General features: G+C 55.5%; 6 protein-coding genes across 6 annotated transcripts; 3 read left to right on the top strand and 3 right to left on the bottom strand.

Moving 5' to 3' along the window:
• Positions 1-902: 902 nt before the first annotated feature.
• Positions 903-2,280, bottom strand: CGCA056_v006875 (UDP-galactose transporter-like protein 1; the record flags this gene model as incomplete). Its single annotated transcript, XM_037322124.1, has 3 exons — positions 903-1,135; positions 1,214-2,007; positions 2,075-2,280. 3 exons carry the CDS (start codon positions 2,278-2,280, stop codon positions 903-905), a joined length of 1,233 nt encoding a protein of 410 aa, XP_037180402.1.
• Positions 2,281-8,598: 6,318 nt separating this feature from the next.
• On the bottom strand, positions 8,599-10,845 carry CGCA056_v006874 (uncharacterized protein; the record flags this gene model as incomplete). Its single annotated transcript, XM_037322123.1, has 1 exon — positions 8,599-10,845. One exon carries the CDS (start codon positions 10,843-10,845, stop codon positions 8,599-8,601), a length of 2,247 nt encoding a protein of 748 aa, XP_037180401.1.
• Positions 10,846-11,873: 1,028 nt separating this feature from the next.
• On the top strand, positions 11,874-13,688 carry CGCA056_v006873 (ATP-dependent RNA helicase MRH4; the record flags this gene model as incomplete). The annotated part of the gene is made up of 1 exon (XM_037322122.1): positions 11,874-13,688. The coding sequence occupies one exon, from the start codon at positions 11,874-11,876 to the stop codon at positions 13,686-13,688; it is 1,815 nt and encodes a 604-aa protein (XP_037180400.1).
• Positions 13,689-14,213: 525 nt separating this feature from the next.
• Positions 14,214-16,058, top strand: CGCA056_v006872 (uncharacterized protein; the record flags this gene model as incomplete). Its single annotated transcript, XM_037322121.1, has 1 exon — positions 14,214-16,058. One exon carries the CDS (start codon positions 14,214-14,216, stop codon positions 16,056-16,058), a length of 1,845 nt encoding a protein of 614 aa, XP_037180399.1.
• A 436-nt stretch (positions 16,059-16,494) lies between these two features.
• Positions 16,495-17,394, bottom strand: tiprl (TIP41-like protein; the record flags this gene model as incomplete). The annotated part of the gene is made up of 2 exons (XM_037322120.1): positions 16,495-16,617; positions 16,672-17,394. 2 exons carry the CDS (start codon positions 17,392-17,394, stop codon positions 16,495-16,497), a joined length of 846 nt encoding a protein of 281 aa, XP_037180398.1.
• A 3,261-nt stretch (positions 17,395-20,655) lies between these two features.
• Positions 20,656-21,958, top strand: ark1 (Serine/threonine-protein kinase ark1; the record flags this gene model as incomplete). The annotated part of the gene is made up of 3 exons (XM_037322119.1): positions 20,656-20,751; positions 20,817-21,788; positions 21,842-21,958. 3 exons carry the CDS (start codon positions 20,656-20,658, stop codon positions 21,956-21,958), a joined length of 1,185 nt encoding a protein of 394 aa, XP_037180397.1.
• Between the last annotated feature and the right edge of the window lie 156 nt (positions 21,959-22,114).

Raw genomic sequence — 22,114 nt, 5'->3', positions numbered from 1 at the left:
AAGTGCCATGTATGTAATGTGATGAGAAGCTTGCAGATGGACGGTCTGGGATGGAATCTCATCTGGTGCCGTCCATCATCTCGTCGAATCTCTTGGATGCTAAAGCCATCGCTGGCTGTTTTCATCCCCAAGACTGCCGGTATCCATCCAATGACAGCGTTTCTCCCACCCGCGGTACTGACTTGAGATGATCTCCATGGTGAAGCTGCGGTAGACGGTGCGGTATCATCCACTGCCGTCCTTGAGTACGACTTCTATGAGACGGAGAGACTTTGAAGGCGTGGGCCATGGGATACCAGACTTGACGGGCACCATCAGCCCCTTGGCCGAGGCGCAGTTGAGTCTGGAGGATGTGTCATCGTTGCCCTCGTCGCGACCCGATTCGTCTGCGATGGAGTATTGTTGTCAGTGGCTCAGAGTCTATGTCTAACGTCTCGAAGGTGCAGTAAAGAATATGAAGGATTGCATAGTCCAAACCAGCTCTCACACATCGCTCTCAGCAGACGCGGAAAGTACCCAACGACCAAGAGTTGTATCACAGGGCAAATCATAAACGACCTCTAGTCACCCAAAAAAACCCAAAAAAAAAAACCAGTTTTGAGCTATGAGTTTGTATTCGAGTCCGGTCTGCGGGCTGCCCTGTCTAGGAAAAAAGCCCCCTTTACACTGAACGCCAGAGACTCTGTTGGTCTTTGTATGTGTATATATAAGAACGACACTTGAAATAGCGCCGTGTGACAAACGGAAAACAAAATTTGGATATCTTATAAGGGGGTTGGTGGTGATGTAGAAGGATGCCAGAACAAGTCAATAGAACCGGCATTTTCGGCCTTCGCATTTGGTAGCTGCTGCAAGCAACTCTACCGCTTGAAGCGAGGGATTCGAAGAGAAGGGGGGGACAATTATTGCGTCTTGCCAGCCGCAGCAGCCCTTTTGGCAGCCTCCTGTGCCTTCTTCTCCTTGGTCGCGATCTGTGCCTCAGCACCGATGGCACCGAAGACGAGCGAGACGCCGAGCCACTGCTGGCTGGAGAGGCTGTGGCCGAAGGCGAAGACAGAGAGCGCCATAGTGACCATCTTGCGTGTAACGGTGACGGTGACCAGAAGCACTGAGGAGAAAGTTGAGAGGGTGTAGACTGTTTTATTGCGTCTTGCGTTAGCCTCTGGACTCGACAAGTTTTCAAAGGGAAAAGAAGAGGAAGACGGCAACTCACAGATGAAAACCTGCCCGACGGCACCGCACGCGGCAAACCCGAGCACATCCCACCAGACCGCAGGGTATCTCGCCATGAAGCCCAACGCAGCCTTCAACTCCCCCGCATTCCCGGCGACGTCCATGCCGAGATACTCGCCGAGGCCGGTGTGAACGAGCCACGGGCTCAGCAGCAGATAGCCCAGCGTGACGGCCGTGCTCATAAGGTTGTTGGCGCACATCATCTGCGGGCCGGTGTAGCCCTTGAACGTGCTGAAGATGTAATCCTGCGTGCTGTTCGTCAGGCCGTCGAAGAGCAGGTTGATGCTCAGCAGAAGCATGCCCCACGGCATGTTCGCGTCCGGGTTGACGACCGACTTCTTCTTCTTGCTGCCAGAGTGCAGGGTGAACACGGCCACGCCAGCTGTCACGCCCGCGACGACGAGGTACTTGTACAGAGGGTAGCTCTTGCCAAAGAGCGTGGTGTGCAGCAGCATCACCGGGACCAGCTTGCAGGACTTGGCGAGCAGGAAGGTGATGTAGTCAATGTGGCTCAAGCTGGCGTATCCGAAGGGGGACGCGAGGGAGGAGGTGACGGCGACGAGGGCGAGGGGCCAGACGATCTTCTGCGAGGGGAAGACGGGCGGGAGCGAGGGCTTGTTGCGGGAGCTATAGGCGAGGTAAAGCAGGCCTGTCGTCGCGGCGAAGAGGGACTGGATCGTGTTGAGGAAAACGGGATACTTGAAGACTTCGGGCTTGGACGCGGGGCCGTAGGGAGTCGTCGTGAGCTTCTCTTGGAGGTATGCCCATGTCAGGCTGCAGTCATCAGTCAGCAATTTCTCGATACCACATGTAGTCCCTCAAGCGACGGCGAAACACGTACAATGAGGCGTAGATACCGCCAACGGCGATCAGAATCTGCAATGCGCCGGCCTCCTTGGCCTCGACCGGGACGGCTGCGACAGCAGTCGCCTTGCCGTTGGGTTGCGTCGCCTCGCCGTCGCTAGGCGTGCGCGCGAGGTCGACTTTGGAAAAGTACTCGGACGAGGTTTGCCGCCTCACGGGCGTGGCCTGCTTCGAGCGCGCCATTGCGATTGTCGTGACGCGAATTATGTCAATCGAGAGCGGTTTCGTGTGTCCCGGTCGCACGATATAGGGACAGTCAAGTGAACGACTCGAGTCAAAAGAGAGAACAACCGAAAAGTGAGGAAGAGAAAAGAAGCAAACAAGCGGGTGACGTTCAAGCCAGAAAGAAAGTTGAAGAAGAGGGGAAATGAAAGACAAGAGCCGATATTGTTGTCGAAGTTGATGAGCCTAGGCTGATGACAGGTTGGCTTCATCCCAAAATAAAAAATAAGGTGGAGAGCTTACCTTTACCCGTCAGACCCCCCTGAACTCACCCCTTCCAAGCCTCTTCAGGGTCCCCTCCACTGTCCGTTGGCGAACTGCCCCTAACCTTATCAGGAATCAGCCCAGCGGTGCCTCCTCTCCGGATCGGCATCGCCAACAGGTACCCAGAACCCCGCGCGGCATTGGCCAATCACAGCAGGAGCGCATCTTGATCCTGGACCTGCCATGCTTGCGCCGCGCGCCAAATGGGAGCTTCACCTCCGCATCTTGTGGATTGCGGAATGCTGTCCCAGGCGTAGTGATGAAGATGGATAAGCGCAGTACGATAACAGCAGACTCAAAGGGGGGCGACGGTGAAATAAAGTTGAAGGGCCGCAGCAAATGATCCGACGTTTGTCAGTGCACTCAAACATCACGTAAGGGACAGGAAATATTTAGAGCGGCCTTGCAAAAGGGTATTTTTGTCTGCCTAGTCATGGAATGGTATCACTATGAAGAATCCTCCCGGTGTCGGAAATAAAGCCAATACCAGAAGCGTCCAAGAGCCATTCCATAACCCAAGACCTGCAAACGATACTAAGGCCACTGACTTGTGTATTCGGTCCAGTCGTTGTCGGTGAAGAGAGGGTAAGGGGGATGAGGGGTTGCGAGTTCATTGATCTGAGTGTCGGTGGCCGATAATCATTATTAATGTATCTTCGAAGCCATGGCTTCGAACAGGTATCCCGCGTCGTGAATCATGAATAGCTCGTCATCTTCTTGGATGACACGCCACCTGCCGTATGTTCGTGAAGGTCGTATAAACATCCCGATCCTTAGACCCTGGGATATCTTTGCCTGCCCAAACGTTGACCGGAAAACCTTTCCTCCAAAATGAGCAAGTGTGTCGCCTTGGAGAAAAGCGAAAGCCGGGACCACAACCTGCTGGTACCCACGTGATGCTTTCAGCATGCCTGAGCTTTTCGCCGTCCCAAAAAAAGCTTCAAAATTGAGAAATAGGAAAGTGAACAGAATAGAGAAGGGCGCGTTTTTCGAGTCCCGGACCCACTGACAGTTAGAGGGTCAGCTGTCCTGGTTTCAAGCCTTGCGGCCAAAGTCTGCAAGTTCAAGAGCTGGAAATCGGAACACAGAACCATCTACTCCGAGGCAGGAGCCTGGGAGCGGCGCATCTTCTCGGCCTCCAGGTTCTCGTACAGCAGGAAAAGGGCAGACTCGTTGGCCTTAGCAGTGCCCATGATGGTGAACATGCGCTCGCCAGTCTCGTCATGGGGGGCCTGGGATGATTAGTTAGCACAATTTCAACAAACAGCACGAGCAGATAATTACCTTAGCAATGGAGATGCGGGCGCCGGAGGTCTTGCGGATTTCGCTAATCTTGGAACCAGCCCGTCCGATGATGCAACCGACCATGTCAGCGGGAATGGAGATGTTCTGAGTTTGGATCTCCTCTCCGTTCTCATCATGAGTGGGGGGTCCACGGGAAGCAGCGTCAGAGTCAGAGCGGCGGCCGTACGGGCGAGTTGCGCCGTTGCTGAAGTCGGCACCGTTGCCGGTGCGCATGACGCGGGGGCTGCTGTACTCAGCAGAGCGACCACCACCGGTGGAAGAGTAGCTACCGCTTCCGCCGCTAATAGTGCTGCTAGTGGTGCCAGGCTGGGTGCGAACGACCGGGTTGTAGAGGACGGTGCCGGTACCACGCTGCCAGTCGTCGACGAGGCACTTGCAGATCTCCCAAACGGCAGCCTTGATGCCATCCGGGGTTCCCTGCACCTCAACAATGCGCTCGGTGGACTGAGGGAGCATCTCCTTCTGAGCCACCATGCGGACACCAGAAACGTCCTGGATGTGCTTGATCTTCAGTCCCTGTCGACCAATGATGGTTCCCATCTGGTTGTGGGAAATCAAGAGCTTGATAGCTACGAAGTTGTTAGCATGAAGCTCCTTAGAAGACACGACATGCGGCTGCTTACGGTGGGTGCCATTGTTCTGGACGACGCCGCCCATGCCCATAGCAGGAGCGCCCTCGAGGAGAGCCTGCGCGACAATGGCGTAGGCCTTGGAGATGGCCTGAATTTCACCAGTGATAGTGAGAACGCGGTCGTGTACACCTTGAACAACCTTAGACACGCCGGCCTTGACACCGGTCTCGTCGCGAAGATCAGCGACGTTCTTGCCAGCCTTTCCAATGATCACACCGGCCTCCTTGGAAGAGACGATGGCGCGAAGGGTGAGCTGAGACACAGCATACTCCTCCTCCGTACGGGGAGCAGGCTCGCCATCGGGGCCGAGTCTCGGCTCGCCGTCATCAACCTTAAGGCGGTCGAGAGAATCGACAAGGTCGTTGCCGTTGGAAGGGATATCTTGAACCGCGGACATTTTGACAGCTGGTGAGATATCCGAAATTTGATGGGATGAAGGGGCGCAGTCGGTCGCGGAGGCAGCAGCGAAGTCTGAGACCAGAAATTAGTAAATGCATGATTGAATAGTGTATTTAGAAAAGCAAAATTGATGCGCTTGGCAATTGTGAATATTGTGGAAAGCGGGTTGCGTCAGAAGTTATTACAGGCGCCACAGGCCAGCAATAACACGAGCAACCATCTGGGGCATTTTGATTGGGGCAAGAAAGGGTATTGGGATGTCTGGTAGTGTGTACACCTTGAATGTAGCAGGTCGCAGACGACGGGGGAGTTGAGGCGGATTTTCCCAGAGGTGTTACCCAAGCAGAGGTACCGGGGGAGATGAGGTGGTGATGCGAGGCGGGGTGATTTGTGTGGTGCTAATAATTACCTTGGATTTTTTTTCCTGAGCTTTGGCGATCAGGAAGGAGGGGTTAAGTAGAGCGGGCAGGTGCGACCCAAAATTGGAAAGTGGGTAATTTGGAACTCTGATTCGAGCCCGTGAGACGACGGTAGATGAGTACTTGCGTACGAATTGCCCGTCTTTATGAGTCGGTAGGTTGTTAACGATGCGACGAATGCGCCGTGGTTGACGGTGGGTAGTGAGGTGGGTGGTGGATCGGGGAAGAGGTCGGGGTTTGGAGGGGTGAGATGTAGGCGAAGCCTCGGAGGGTGGAATGGAAGAGAGCGGGTTGAGGGTGATGTAAGGCGGGAGGGGGGAGAGAAGAGTTGAGGCGGGAGAGAGGATGGATTTGGAAGAGTTTGGGTGAGGTGAAGAGGTGAAGAAGAAGAGTTGGGGTGGCCGGAGAGAAGTGAGGTTGGTCGTGGAGAGAGTGAGGTGAAGGACGAGAAGAAGTGCGGGCAGAGATTTGGGGGGAGAAAAGTAGGTAGGTAATTGTAAGAGCGAGAGGGAAAGTGCGCGCGCCGCAGGTGGTTTTTTTTCCTGGTGGAAGTGTGGGAGGGGAGGCAGGTACTTACAGGTCTGCGTGGTGCAGTAAGAGAAGCTCGGTACTCTCTTAGTGTCAAAATTTGTGCTGGTTGATAGCTTTCTAGGCTGGAAGGCAGGTGCGCAGGGTTGAATTGGGGGAGCTTCTCGCTGGAGCTGCGTCGTTTGCAGGGCTTGATATGGGAGAAGAGACGCGGCAGGTACGTGATTCACCAGTGGGTCGCGACTGAGGATTCCAACGGCAGCTACCTCCTGCCCCACCTCGCAGCACGACATCACGTGTACCTTCCCGCGAGATCAGAGAAGAGAAATACTTGAGAAGGCGCTAGAGCCACCGTCGCAGCAAGTCACCTGCCCCTCCCGCACATGCTTCCCGAGCTGTACCCAGAGCGTACCTCCCCTTGGACCCCTCCACGCGACATGGAGCTTACCCAGCGTCTGGGCCCTTTTCCTCCGGGGCCCTTTGAGCAAGCAGGTCTGGAAAACAGTGACGGCGACGTTGCTGCTGCCCTGCGTCCACTCGTTCAATTATTGTCACTTCTGGGACCCCTCATATGTGACTCCCACGTCCCCTCGTCCTCTCACACTCAAGAGCTGTCTGTGACTGAGCAACAAACAAGACAGGACGAGACGAGACGACCAGCAGGTTACGCCCAAGCTTTCTCAAACTGTTTCCTCTCCATCTCCAGGCGGTGATGCTTGTACGTGGAATCACGCAAACCGTCGCCTGCCAGCAGCAACACCACCCTCACACGAAGTACATCCAACACCCATCTTCCGTGATACCCGTCTCTCGCAGGGCAGAGTGCATCCCTCCGGTCGCCCTCTCTCACACCACTTACACTCGTCGCGGGCGGGGCGCGAACTTTGGAGATGATCCCTTGGTCCCCAGGCGGCCTCTTGGGGGGACACTGGAGCTCTTCGGACTGATCCCCGCCAGGGCACATGACAGGGAAGAAGCATTCCAGGCCGTCTCGAATCGACCTCCATTTCAGGGTTGAATCTCTCAGCGCAATGCGCATTGCTAGTTTCCCCCGGGATCTCTGGTGCCTGACCCGGCCGCATCGGAATATTGCATGCACGGCAAGCATCGCGATCGACCAGAGTGTCCAATCGAACAGGTCACAACTGCCCGACTTGCGACACGCGACAGGAAAGTCTGGGTGCCGCATCGCTGTGTGCGGTATCCGTGTCTACCTACCTGACCTAGGTACGCTACAGACTCCCGTCGCACTCGCAGCTGCACATCAATGACATGACAGATGCCCCCCTCCTCCCCTCACTGCTCCTCCCGTCAGGGCACAGGCGCAAAACGCAGGGCAGTGGGCAGCCATGGAGCCCGTGGAGCGTCCCAAGCTCCAGTAGCCGTCCACCTTCCTCCCACCACAAACCCAGCATACAGGACGCCCTGATCAACAAGAGCTCTTCGCTGCGTCCTCCTTCTCCACCCGTCACGCTGCTGCAGTGTGCGTCGTCGTTGATCTCTAGCGCGGGTGCGCGGGTACGGGCGCGAACGTCCATTGGATTGCTTGGCTCCCGCCCAAGTCTTCATTGAGGTACCTTTGCAGCTTGGGAGACTCAATCGCCGACGTTAGCGAAACGGTACCGATAAATGTTCCAGCCTCCCTGCCCCTCCTTTGTCTTTGCGGTCAAATGGCTATCCAATATCAGAAATCCCATATCAGCCTATGCCGCTATGGCTCACTTCATACCGCCGCCCCATTCCAGCAGCGGTAATGTGAGCATATCTGGCATCTTAGTAGACCTGCGGCACAACTTCTTGGCTGCCAGGACCGAGCTGCTGTGTAACTCGATTCTGCAGCCGCCGTCAACATCCGGACCACGCGGAGCTCTCAATTGCCTGACTGGACTGGCCACATAGAAGCAGAACCGCCGCATTCCAGCCCCCCACTATTCCGCCCGCCACACGATGCCGCCGCCGCCGTCTGGCTTAGTTTCCGGCCATCCGTTCACCATTCCAGAGAAGTAGTCTCTTCAATGATCCAGATTGGCCAGACAAGTGGCACCCCGGCAGTGGAGTCGGATTGTGCCGTTGACGACTCCAAGAAGAAATCACTCCTCCAAGCTCCAGCAGCCCTCACGTAGCGTCTGCGTTGCAGTAGTCTTTCCGCTAATGCCAGTGCCGTCCGTCTTGCTGCTCACCACAGCCGTAACCTTGCTTCTTGACCGAGCAGCACGGCTGTTCCTTTTTTGACCCGCGCCATGTGACGGGAGCCGAGCTCTGCGTCTGGCGGCGCATTGCAAGCGACGGCTGCCGCGACTGGGATACCCCAAAGTCGGTAGACGACGGCAGCGGGAGATGCGCATAACGCCGATCAAGGTTGTCGAGCGAACTGACGATACAGATTCTAGCATTGGCCGACTTACTGGGTCAAAGGAACGAGGCTCTATTGCTTAGCGCAAAGTATCTGATTTGACTTGACTCTATAAATGTATCGCCGGGATCATGGTGCTGTAAATACGGGTGAGGGCATGAAGGCCGCGGTTCAGTTTCTGGACGAGCCAATGACTGGCACACACCACACTAGAGCGACGATGGATTACTTCGCTGAGTGACGGTTTCTCTGTTGCTGTGTTCAAACTAATTGTCTGTATCTGTAAATGTACCGCCTATCCAACCAAAAGAAGCCGCTCAAGGTATCATGTACGTTCAGTATATACGCTTGGATATATCCGCGAGCCATTACCGCCCCTTCACCTCTGCCGCAGCCGCTTCTCGTGCTCAACCCAAAAGTTCTTGCACGCCCGGTGACCCCAGTGCTCAACCCACCACTCTCCAAAACTGTCCTCGACGTCCACGTCAACCTTGCTCAGTCGCTCGTCCCGCTTCAGGCCGCAGATAATGCAAGCCTTGGGCGCCGTCGGCACGACCTTGGCCGTCGAGACGGGCATTGTCTCGCTGAGCTCCGGCACGCGGAGCTGCTCGTTCTTCAAGGCCGAGTTGGCCGTCGCCACGGCGGACCGCAGCCGCCCGACGTTTTCCTTCCACACGCCGATCACGTCCGCCGCCTCGCGATCTTCACGCGCCGCCTGCGCCTTGTCCACCCCTGCGAGCTTCATGCCCTTTGCGCCGGCCGCCGAGATAGCCATCCCCTGCGACAGGAACTTGTCGCGGTGCCATCGCTGCTTGCGGCCCGCGATCACGCGAGCCGCGACGGCGGCGAGGGTGAGGTAGCCCTTGAGGAAGGTTACTGTCTTGGGGTCGGAGAGGATCTTCTTCTTGACCGGGGGCATCTGGCCGTTCAAGGGCTTGAATAGGGCCGTGTTGGCGGTCTCGAGAAGCTGGGGAAAGATGGAAAGAAGAACAGAGGGCGGAGGGATGTTGATCGGCGGCGGGGCGTCGTCGCTGACTTCCGGGGCAGGTTCCGGGTCTCCTAGCAGGTTTGTCATTGTCTGTGTGGCAGCCGGAGCAGGAGCAGCTGCCGGCTTTGGTGCAGGCTTCGGGGCGGGCTTCACGTTGTCAATCGCGTCCCAGTCCCAGCTTTCGGGGGGCTTGCTAGAGTCAATAGCCGAAGGTTCATCATCAAAATCCTCGAAATCGCCCCAGAGATCTTCCTCCACCGTGGGTTGCTTGGCAACACTGGTAGACTTCTTGACGGCGGCAGATGGCTTGTCAGATGATGTCTGGCCGAAGGCTGGCCAGGCGGTGATGGGCGAGGGAGACTTTTGCTTGTCTTCTTCCTTTTTGAAATCTGCGTTTGTCGGAGTGGTGAGTCCTAGGCCTGGGAAGGGATTACGTTCTTGGAATGACGGACTCTTTGGTGCCTGTGGGTACGGCGAAGCTGGCGCGTTGAGATTCAAGGATGACAGCTGCGGCCTCGTCGGCTGAGGCTGAGAAATAGGCAAAGGGTCGTCAAGAGAAAGCAAGTCCATGGATGCCGGCTGGGACGCTTGCTGCGGTTGCTTCTGCTGCTTCTGCTGCTTCTGCTGCTTCTGCTTTGGAGCGGAATCCAAGGTTGGGCTCATGTTCGATCCTGGAAAAGGGGTCTGGACGGTTTCAAAGTCGCCAAACTCATCGTCGTCGTCATCGTCATTTTCGCCCTGCAGCTCAAATTCTTCCGCATCAAATAGAATGTTGGAGTCAGCCTTCTTCGTTGGTTTAGGGCTTGGGTTCCTGGCAGGACTCGGGTTTCTCGATATGACTGGCATCTGGCCCCTGAGCCTGGGGCTGGGCTGGGGCTTGGGTGAAGTTCCTCTCTGGGCCGAGAGATTCGGGCTAGCTGGTGGCTTCAACGGCCCTGATCTCCATGTGCCTGGGCTTGGTTGCCGGTTAGGCTGCTGCGCAGATAACCCAGGGCTAGATAAGCCTGGGCTGTGGATAGGTGCCAAATTGGAGCCCATGGGCATATCGATGACATCAATCAAGTTGTTCGACATGAGATCCAGCGTCGAGGCCCGGGCAAGGCGAGTCCTGGGCGGTGGTGATGCCCTCGCCTTGTTCGTCTGTGGCGGTAGAACGAATGACCTTTGAGTAGGTGTAGGCTCGGCGACCTCAAAGTCCCCAAAATCATCATCTTCTTCGACATTTTGCTGAATCGGCTTCTGCGGTTGAGGCTGCTGGATGGTTCGCGTCGAGGACATGAAGCCCGATGAGAACGAGCCGAAATCACCCCATCCTCCGTTATTGGTACTGCTGCTGGCAGCGCTAGCACCACTTGGTTGCTGCGTCTGAAAATCCGGCCATGGCTGAGTCTGAGTCTGAGTTTGAGTCTGTTGAGCAGGGGCGGGAGGTGCCGCCGCCAGCTTGCTACCGCCGTTGTTGCTGGTGAAGTTGGTAAAGTCAAAGAAGTCAGTCGATGCTGCCGTGACCTGCTGAGGGCGCTGCAGCAGGTTTGGTTGCTGTCCAAACTGGCCCCCCTGCTGCTGCTTTTGCTGTGGTTGCTGCTGCGGCGGTGGAGGGCTCGAGTAGAAGCTATCGAGGTCCAAGAGATCGGCACTCATTGCTTCGATTCCGTCACCTGCGGATGCACATGCTTCTGGGTAAATGTTCAGACGTCCGAGGGTATCCTGCCGGGATGTGCAGCAAAAGACGACAGAAAGAGAGAAGAAAAGCAACGAGAGGAGGGAGAAGGAAAAAAAAGGGTTGACGTCGGTCGGGCGACGATGGGGACAAAGGAGGCTAGATAGTTCAGGTACGGATATCTGACCTTATTTGAATAGGGGACCCTCTAACTCGCCAGCGTGCTCCTCGGGTAGAGTGGTAAACGGGGCTGACTGATGAAGGGAGGTCCCACGCGGCTGGGATGGCGGCCACGGTTGTGACGGCGGGATGGGGGGCCAACGACCTAAAAAGCTCGGATAACTCCCTGCTGAGCGCCACAGCCACAGCAGCATGCGGGCAGATCCTTGGCCAAGACATACGGCGAGTCCGCGCCCCTGTGGATGCGGCGGCATCCATGGATGGAATTGGATGATTGACAGCCAGCCCTACAGAATGTCTGCAGTGAACTGCCACCCCCTACTGGAAGGGAGCTGGTGTTGAAGCATGCCTTGATGTGTATTGGAATCGATACATGTATAGTGTATGTATGCAGCAGAGAACACTGAGGAAAGCAAGGTGAAGTATATCTTGCGAGAGACATGCTACAACTTAACCAATGGACTCCATCAAGTCCTTCAAACATAACTGTATGTACTTGAGCGAGAACGGAATCTGAAAGCCAGCGCCAAGGAGAACAAATAACAAGATTCGGTGTTTGCTCAGTCAATTTTGGTGTTCTCGTTCGCCTTAAAGTCCGTCTTTTGCAAGAAATCGATTTTCAAGATGCCACTTCGGAAGCTTACCAGGAGCGCCCAAGGCACAGGATCCCTGACGGTGCGCAATCATCGGTCGGCACGGAGCTTAGGCCACGCCGACGTGGGGGTTTGGCGTAGAAATTCTCGAACTGAGCTCTAAAATTTACAGATGGGCCCAAGGGTCGCACTCGACAATCCTTCATCAACCTGCTCCATATCGCAAAACGCCCGCCATGCCGCCACGAACTCTGGCATCCCTATGCCCACGATGCCAATTCACACTCCGACCTCAAGTCTTTCCTAGACTAGCCACATCGCCATGGATCACACAAACCGCGAGCTACGGCGGCGCTGCAACCAAGGCGAAGACGCCTTCGCGCATGGTTCTGTCCGACAAAGTCTCCCGACCGAGAGATCGAGATGGAAAGCCGCCCCGACGACTGGTCCCAGGACCTTTTGGCGGTATGAACCAGACGAACTTCAGAGCACCCGTAACTGCGCGACGCCCTGCGCGCCCGTCGCCGTCGAACACAAGCCCAAGATCTCGGAGGGGCGACTCCGACTCCGGAGCGGACTCGAGAAAGGCGCTGAAGATGCAGCGGGCCCTGGCCGGCGTTTCGTATGGAAAGAGAAACCACTTAAAGGACAAGATGCAGGAATACGAGTCCTTTGAGCAGTTCAATTTGCTTTCTCAAGTCAAGACTGGGATCTATGAGGATCTTTTGCGGGGCATGGTTGACGTCAAGCCAACGGCGGTTCAGAGACTTGCCATTCCGGCCATGTTGGGCCAGTCCAGCGCTTTCAAGGTCCGGGGCGAGAAGAGGCAGGACTTCCTGCTTGCTGCCGAGACGGGGTCTGGCAAGACGCTAGCATACCTGCTTCCGTCCGTCAATGCTTTGAAGATCGCCGAGGAACAAAACCCCGAGATCCAGGCTTACAAGAAGAGGTTTGAGGAGGAAAAGGCAAGAGAGCAGGCTTCCAAGTCGAAGAAGATGTCTGCGTTCGACGAGCCTCACCCGACCATGGCTAGACCTCGTGTCATTATTCTGGTGCCCTCGGCAGAGCTTGTAGACCAAGTCGGCCGTGTCGCCAAGACGCTGTCACACGCGGTCAAGTTCAAGTCCGAGAAGCTATCGTCGAATCTCAGCGCCAATCAAATCCAGCGCAATCTCTACTCGCCTCGCGGTGTGGACATAATCATCGCGACACCTCACCTGCTTGCCTCCATGGCAGACTCAGATCCCAACATCCTGTCACAAGTCACGCACTTGGTTGTCGATGAGGCCGACTCCTTGTTTGACCGAAGCTTCGCGCCTGTCACTACCTCAATTATTGACAGAGCAATGCCCTCGCTGCAGAAGTTCGTCCTCTGCTCGGCCACCATCCCCAAGAGACTGGACAACTACCTTGCCAACAACTTCCCTAACATGACCCGAATCACAACACCAAACCTCCATGCCATCCCTCGTCGTGTACAAATGGGCGTCATCGACGTTGTCAAGGATCCGTACCGCAACAACAAGAATCTCGCTTGCGCCGATGCTATTTATACCATCGGCCGGGAGGCATCGAAACATGAAGGGCCCGTCCAGGACGAGATTGATGTCCGTCGCATCATGGTGTTTGTCAACGAGCGCGAAAAGACCACAGAAGTTGCCGACTACCTGCGCTCCAAGGGCATTGACGCCATTGCCCTCAACAGAGACACGGCCGACATGCGTCAGTCGGAAATGCTCTCATCGTTCACCTCTGCGGAGCCTTTACGTGCTGTCCCCTCTCAATCCTCCGTTCAAGGCAAGCGGTCTCTACCCAACACCAAGGTCATCGTTGCCACCGATCTTGCTTCACGAGGTATCGACACTTTAGCAGTTCGTCACGTAATTCTGTACGATGTGCCGCACACCACAATCGACTTCATCCATCGTCTGGGGCGTGCAGGTCGTATGGGACGCCGTGGAAGAGGTATTGTCCTCCTCGGAAAGGACGACAAGAAGGACGTTGTTGCCGAGGTGAAGGAGAGCATGTTCATGGGACAAGCCCTGATTTAGGTTTGGGTCTCACATTTGTACAACACGATGTAAGAATATCATGTATACCAGAAAAGGGGACCACGATACGAGGTTATGGACGCATATATCTGAGATAGAGTTGAGTTGGTGTCGTCGGGGACGCAAAGGTCTCAACTCCGAGCTTAATTATCACTCCAGCAAAATCGCACGTTCGAGTAAAATCTTATTCGTATGATAGGTACATCAAGGCATGGTCTAGTTAATTGCAACTCTCTAGCCTCCAACCAGAATTGAGGCGCGACGTTGACAATGTGGCTGGTGGTGTGGCGCTAGCTCTGCTTTCAATTCGACGGCGGGTGGGTCATGACGGATTAAGCATCCTGAAAGGTTCGCGACGCGTTTCCCTCCCACACATCAAAATATCACAGACCCTCGCCATCCTTATCCTCAGCCACGCCCCCATCCTCAAGGTCGTAGCTCCGCCACTCGAGATATATCGATTTGCCGAATATCACTCCGAATTATCATACCCAATCCGCACCAGTATCTCAGTAATTCGAAAGCATGCCGCGACCCAAGCGAACGCGTCGCGCCCCAGCCGCTTCAGCTGTCGCCGCTGTGACTGCTGTCGCGACCGAGAATAAATCGAGCCCCGCGCCTGCTTCGGGCAGCGACATTTACAGCCATAGCGATCGCGAACATTCGGTCATCAGGAAGGAGCATGAGGAGGAGACGCGCCTACGCAGGAGCACAAGTTTGCGCCAGCGGAAGGCGGCAGGTGGCGCATCAGACGAGGCTACGGAAGGCACCAAGAACAACAATGGGAAGCCGGCGGAGGACCAGCAGAAGTCGGACTCGTCAGTTGAGGCGGGACGGAAGACACGCGCGACACCGGTGCAGCAACGGAGGGATACCACGGGCTTGGACTTGGATGAGGACTTGTTCGGACTCGATACCACGATGGATGACGATGATGATCCTGCCGCTGCGCCGCCGAGTGCGCCCCGCTCTGACACCTCGACCTTCAGTGTGAGCAACTTTCGGCGTCGCGGTCGCGCGCCGAGTATCAGCATCAACAAGGACGACAACCCCATCAGGCCGAGCAGTCGCGGGATCAGCACGCCAGGCATTAGCTCCATGTTCAACATCGGCAACTTCAGGCGCAGACAGAGGGAGCCGAGTATCTTGGGAACGGCACAGAAGGAGCGTGCTCAGCGTCCGCTGGAGCCATCGTCCGAACCTGAGTCTGGGGACGAAAATGAGGATGACTTCAACCCAGAGGCCGAGTCGACCCCCATCAACAACCGTCGCAGGACGCAGCCGCCACCCGCAGTTGAGCCTGACTCTGAGTCGGAAGCTGAGCCGGTGACCGATTCTCAACAGGTTTTGGCACCAGATTCACAACCCGAAAGGGAGGCCGCGGCTACTTCCAGTGCGAAGTCTCGGAAGCGGAAGAGTGTAGAAAGCCATGACGATGAAGACCGTCCTGGCAAGGCTTCGCGGACAGAGCCTGAGCAGCCCGAGCTGATCGATGACGACAGCGACTCGTCTCTGTCTGACTTGCCTTCCGCTGTGATGACTCCTACACGGGCATCAAACATCCCTCGCCCAGTCACGCCCAACCAGGATGAGATTATGGCACCGCCCGAGAGCAGTGGCTCCGAAGATAACGAGGCGTGGCCCGACATCCACACATTAGCCAAGCATCGCCGTCGTCGCGCCTCGCCGACTACGCCGATGCGGGACGGCAACATGTCTGATGTCTCATCCCCGCCCTCCCTAACCCACTCGCCCAACTTCCCCGCCACACGCAAGAATGCTCAGAAAAAGAAGCAGCAAAAGAAGATGACGACAGCAGAACTGACGGGCTTGCTGCCCCAGAGACGCCACAAGAAGGCCCGCGATCCTTTTGACGCGGAAGACTCAGAGGACGAGGACGAGGACGTCGAGAACGCGAACGGGGCCCAGGACGACGACGAGCTTTCATACGCCGATACGCGCACGCGTTCTCGGCGGGCAAAGGCGGCACCTCTCAACCGTAGCTCGGCCAACCGGCCTCCCTCCCGCGGCGGCAAGACTACTGCGACTGCAAAATCTAAGCCAGCGACGAGAAGCAGCCGTCCCTCGCGGACCTACAGTCGCCGTCTGTCTGATAAGGAGAATCAGGTCGAAGATCAGGATGCCGAGGTTGAGGATGTCGAGGATGTGGCAGAACCTGCGGGCGAGGCTGAAGAAAGCTTTGCTCCGGGTGCTGAGGATGAGACGGTGGAGCTGCCAGAAGGCAGCGATCCGATGCCTACTGCCGAAGAGCTCAAGCAGGCAGCCCGCAAGTTCAAAGAGGTTGACCGCTGGGAGCTGGAGTTCGAAGAGGTCACGGAGGCCTCGTCACCGAATCGGGATGCGCGGTGAATGATGAAGAAGAGGGACGGGGCGGATATCTCATTCAAAACGGACATGATTATTCCCGGTTTGTTTTTGCTTCAGGACAAAAGGAAATGGCGTGGATGGGAGGAAACGGAGTTCCACATTATGTTTACGAAAGTTGGGAGGGGGGATTTTCTCGCATCGGCAGATTGTGTTCTCCGGTTCAGTTTGATAGCTCACACTTTGCATCGCGGCCTCGCTGGAGAATGGCGTTTTGACTGTTTCTTCGTCATGGAGAAAATTTGCAGTCGATACGTAAAACAGAGCTAATTCTTTGCACATCTCAGCGGCGCAAGCTGCTTCTCTTCACTGCCGTGGTATCGTCATACCTACTTTTGAATGCCTGTAACGCCTTAAATCTCATTCCAAATCCAGAACGCCGCCCGCAAACAGTGGGAGCTCGAGCAAGCCAATAAGGGTCTCATTGCTTGAGTGAAACGGCCTGCACCTCCCGCTCGACGGTGGGCAACAGGTTCATGAGCACATTCGGGTCGCGCAGGGCAATGACAATATCATCTGGCAACCGGCCCTCCATGAATAGTGACTGAGCTGGCAGTTAGCATTGCGCGGGCCGTTGTGTTCACCGAACGGAACTCACCCTCTTGACGTTTTCGAAGCTGGCCTCCTTGGCCGTGTACTCCCGAATGACCTCGTCCGTCTCGAAATCCACATAGACCCTCGTATCGCGAATGCGCACGATGACGTTGTCGAGCCTCATGAACAACCGGCACAGCAGCAGCATCCTCTTCTCGTGCACGCGCAGCTTGACGCTCACAATCGAGATTCCGTTATCGTCAAGCTCGCTCTCGAACAGCACTACCTCGTCGAAGAAGAGGATCGGGTCCCGGCGTTTGAGCAGCTCGAGGGGAATCTGCTTCTCCTGCGTGTCCTCCAGCTTCTTGCCCCCGGCGCCGTCCTGCGCCAGCGTGCCGCGGTACTCGGTCGAGTAGGACCAGTCGTAGGGCTTGACGACCTCCTTGATGCCGGCGCTGGTCTTCTCGCGGGAGGAGGACCAGTCCTTTGCGTAGGCGACCTTGAGCATCTTCTTGTCCGTCTTGTCGACGCCGTCAAGGGCGTCGTAGGCGTTGAAGGAGATGGACCAGCCCGTGGGGATGTGGGTTATGCTGACGAGATTGTCGCCGAAGATCATCTCGGGGACGGGGATGCCGAGGGAGGCTGTCATTTCGTCGATGGGGCCGGCCTTGGAGATGGGGAGCTTTCGGGTCGAGATGCGGAAGCGGGATTGCGTGTGGGAGGTCGTCGCGGTGTCGAGGGCGGCCGGCTTTAGGAAGGGTTCGTTTGGGGAGGTTATGTGGTTCATCTTGTCGGTCGGCGATCGCGTTGCTGGTTCGAAGTGTTGGGACTGTGCTGGGGAGGCGGGAGAAAGAGGCGACCTTGAAGACTGCTGGTTGGTGTTGAGGTGAGGTCGAAGGAAGTGGCCCGGTTCGGATCGGAGGTAAGGTAGTTGGAGAGCTCTGGAGGTGGTGGTGGTGATGGTGGGGTTTGGCGGGGAACACTGGAGGTCTCGGCATCCAATCCCTGCATCTCTCGGTGAGCTGAGGGGTAGACGTCACTTTCTCCACCGAGGTCACCGAGTCACCGAGGCCGTGTAAGACAACCCCATGGCTTCCTCTGCATCACATCTTGCTTTGGTGCAGTGAATACTCTGGACGTCTGTGGTATCTGAGAGAGGAAATAGACTGCTTCATTTCTTCAGTATGATTTGTGGCAGATCTCAAATCTAATATCCTCTGCCGCCTCGCATGTAATCTGTTAATCGCTGGTCCTTGGCTCTCTGTATACTAGGCAAGACTTCATGACTCTAATGAGACGGGTTCAAGCTTGCTAGATCTGGAATCTGCCTCCAAAGTTCTCCGACTGCCATCTGTGGAAAATTTGAGAAAGTATGGCCCCAGAAGGAACCTTCCTGTTCGCAGGATACGGTATGCAGCAATAAGGCTAATGCAGGCCGCTCTCCCCTCGAATGTTTCCACCGAACCATTTCCCTCAGGCGCTGTTGCCCGATGAGGCTACGACATGCTCCTCCACTTCACATCAGTGGAATTCGAGAGATAAAGTACGACCACGCAGACTGCAAGGACGACAGCGACTAGGACATCTACAACTCAGAACGACGAGGACGACAGCAAAGACAACAACATCAACAGCAACAACACCAACGCCAACGCCAACACATCGGCCACTTTCACTACGTCCAATACTGATCCCAGCATTCACTACCTACCCATTACTATCGTTTGTTTCCGTTACTATGTCGAACGACCCAACAGACCTTACAGCCGTGCAGCTGATGCAGTCACCGACGCCAGAGAGCGACTATGTGACAATCGGAGCAAAGTGCGATAGATGTCTCAAACCGTTCAAGGCAGTGGCACACCGAAAGTGGCTGTTAGATCTCTCATTAACAAAGATCTCATTGCCAGGCTTGGAAAAGGTGGAGCAGGCCAGTGACAACTCAACCGAATATCTAGGCTACGAGGTATCGCCCTCTTTCATGTTCTCATGGCATTTCTGTCCTGGACCAAGCTGCAAGCAACCGAATTCCATCTCACAAGCTGATCCCTCCAGCGGCGAGCGTGGCAATTATTAGAAGAGAAAAGGTCCCAAACTGCTGATGGGAATAGGGGACCCGGAGACGTGGAAGGACGAAGAAAATTACCAGCTCACTCGGAGTCGTCTTCTTGACGCGCTTTCTCAGGATTGTCTGGGTGGGGGATGGAGAAACTACATGCAGTTCCGTCTGGGTTGGTACAACTTCACACACAAGGGAGCCATCAGTGTCCTCTCGAACAGTCCTATCCAACGCATGTAGGGCAATGCCGTCGTCGACTTATTTCTAATGGATAAAGGACTAATCAGCCCGGACATGCTGAAGAGTGTTTACAGCACAAGTCCCGAAAACATCCGCTTTCTCGTCCTTGGCCGGAGATACCTTGAGCTGAACGCACTCGATACATACGCCGGAGAGTCAGGAAAACCGGTGAAAGCCGACCTCTGGCTCGCTACTAACGCAGTATTTATCGCAGACAAGGCACTGACCAAGATTCGCCAGTTGCCGCCCGGGAGGCGTCCACAGTCAAACCCTTACCAAGAATACGAGGTTGTCCGAAAGATGCTTCGTGGAGCTGGCCTGTCTGAGTTACTGAACCGCGAAGACGCTCAACACGCATTGAATGCCCTTGGAGCAAGATATCCTAAAGGGCCGGACAAGAAGACACCCCGGCCCGTATCGGCTCCCCGACTGCATCCTGGACAGAGCACCAGTGCCAGCGGTTCTGACAATACCAAAAGCTCATATTACAATACTGGCTCGAGTTGGGGCCGCGTCGCCAAAATGGCCAAAGGTTTCAGTCGGGGGAATCCTCAATCGGCGAAACCCGGGATTGAATATCGTACACCCGTCAAAAAACCTCTATGGGATAGCCTTGGGAGGCGGCTCTGTTCCTCGCTAAAAGTCGATTATCGGCAGCCAGCCATGGAACCGTTGGTTGAAAGGAGGCATCGCTCCTTGAGTTGTGGTGCTGAACGGGAAAACAGTGAGTAGATGTTGCCCAACAGAAACACTTGAAGCGGAGCGCAGTAAGACGACACGAAATAGACAAACAGCGAATATACTATAAACACAATAAGAAGAAGCGATACAGCCCATGCCCTAAGTGCAGTTGCTTGAGTTGAGTTTTGACGCGGATATGATTGTCTCCTGGCTATTGCCACCTTCATATCAATTTAGTGCCGCACTAGAGAGACTTAGGCGAAGGTAACTGTCGATATGACGAGAATAATTCAAACAATGTTGAGGCCAGCGACAGCACGTTTGACGGTGACGCCAGAATATTCTATGATACAAGGCCGATGAAGGCTCGGTGAGTCTGAATTGGTGTTGAAGGCAAAAACAGCGAGGCTTCGTCTGGCCAGGGGCAAATGTTTGTCTCAATAGAATAACACTGGGCCAAGCGAAAAATGAATAGGTGCAGCAAACTGAGAAGAGAGAGGGTGACGGCGTACGTCGCTGCTTCAACTGAAGATATTCAAGAAACAGCAGGCAAAGCGGCTGAAAATGGCATGGAAATTATGAGGCTATAGGCAATAGCAGCACCAATTAATGAGTTGGCAGGAACCAGGAAGCAGTTGTCAAAACAAGGCCCTTACAAAACAGCGTTGTCAAGAAAGCCACTTGACTCAACCAAACCCCGCATCAGATCTTGAAACAGTGCTTGCAAAGAAAGCAGGCTAAGGAGACATCGGCCAAATGCATCTACCAGCCTTCGAATAACCGACGACGGGAAAGGTTCACGCCAGGGAGCTGACATCGCAAGCGCCCGCGCTGTCCTTGGGGGAGTGGAAAGTGGGGGGCTGGAGGGTGTGGGGCGGGTCGCTGTCCTGGTGCTGTTCCCCCGGCAACCAGGCTCACCCCCATTGTTTAGGCGGCTCAGCATCGTTACCCGAAGCTTTTCTTAATAACCAGGACAGCCACTCCAGTTTCTTTCCAAAATACCTCCACGGCACTCTTCTAACCAACAGGGAACATTCATCTTTCGTCATCCTCTCACCACACAGCACGATGGCTACACGAACGTTGGAGTCGCGCTTCGAGCGCATGTCTGTGAACGACGAGAACGACCCATGCGATGGCTCCAAGCTCTATTCCAAGGCTCAGGTTCGTGCCGTCGCCGTCGCACAAGTCCATCAAACCGTACAACGACTTGCTAACTTCTCTCTCAGTCAATTGTAAAGACATCACAGCTGGCGCACAGCTCGAGCAGACCGAACCTCATCAAGGTCGCCCTCCAGTCACAGAGCACCAATGCCGTCGCTTCGGTAAAACTCCCCTCGCAATCAGCACAACGTGAGGCGAAAAACCCTACATCACCGACGAGAAAGCCCCTTCCCTCCAGCTCCTCAAGGACGTCCGACGAGGTCGTTGAGATTGAGCGCAAGTCCGCCGTCTCCGTCGTCATCGAGCCCGCACCTCCCAAGGTCTTCCACCTCGGCATGTTCGAAATCGGTCGCCCTCTTGGCAAGGGCAAGTTCGGTCGTGTATATCTCGCCCGCGAACGCACAAGCGGCTTCATCTGTGCTCTCAAGGTCCTACACAAGAACGAGCTGCAACAGGGCCGCGTCGAGAAGCAGGTCCGTCGTGAGATTGAGATCCAGAGCAACCTGCGCCACCCCAATATTCTCCAGCTGTACGGACACTTCCACGACAGCAAGCGTGTGTTCCTGATTCTTGAGTTCGCCGGTAAGGGAGAGCTGTATAAGCACCTCCGCAAGGAGAGCCGCTTCCCCGAGTGGAAGTCGGCGCAGTACATTGCCCAGATGGCCTCGGCGCTGAAGTATCTTCACCGCAAGCACGTTATCCACCGTGATATCAAGCCCGAGAACATTCTGATGGGTATCCACGGCGAGATCAAGATCTCTGATTTCGGCTGGAGTGTGCACGCCCCCAACAACCGCCGCAACACCATGTGTGGAACCCTCGACTACCTGCCGCCTGAGATGATCAAGCCCGGCAGCTCGGACAACTACTACAACGAGAAGGTCGACCTTTGGAGTTTGGGTGTCTTGACGTACGAGTTCCTTGTTGGTGAAGCGCCATTCGAGGACACGCCCGTCATGACGCAGAGGAGAATCGCTCGGGCCGACATGACTGTGCCGTCATTCGTCAGTCCCGAGGCGAAGGACCTGATTAAGAAGGTGAGCCGCATTCCAGTCAGCCCTACCACGACCATGACTAACCATTGTCCCAGTTGCTTGTCCTTGACCCCGAGAAGAGAATACCCCTGGACCAGGTCCAAACCCACCCGTGGATCGTCAAGCACTGTGTAAAGGGCGAGAGAGCGTCCAACCGTGAGAGAAGCTCCTGATTAATGACCATCATGATTCATGCATACCAGCCAAGGCATAACGGTCCTTGTAGGATTAGCGGCGTTCATTCTGTTTATTAATGCTGGATTAGGCTGGCTCTGATCTACGGCTTGTTGGGGTTTGGGGTTTGTTTCCATTGCATGTATGGGAGTTGG

This window comes from Colletotrichum aenigma, assembly GCF_013390185.1.
Source record: "Colletotrichum aenigma strain Cg56 chromosome Unknown KSG_Cg56_contig04, whole genome shotgun sequence".
Lineage (NCBI taxonomy): Eukaryota > Fungi > Ascomycota > Sordariomycetes > Glomerellales > Glomerellaceae > Colletotrichum > Colletotrichum aenigma.
This window is presented reverse-complemented; position numbering and strand designations above follow the sequence as displayed.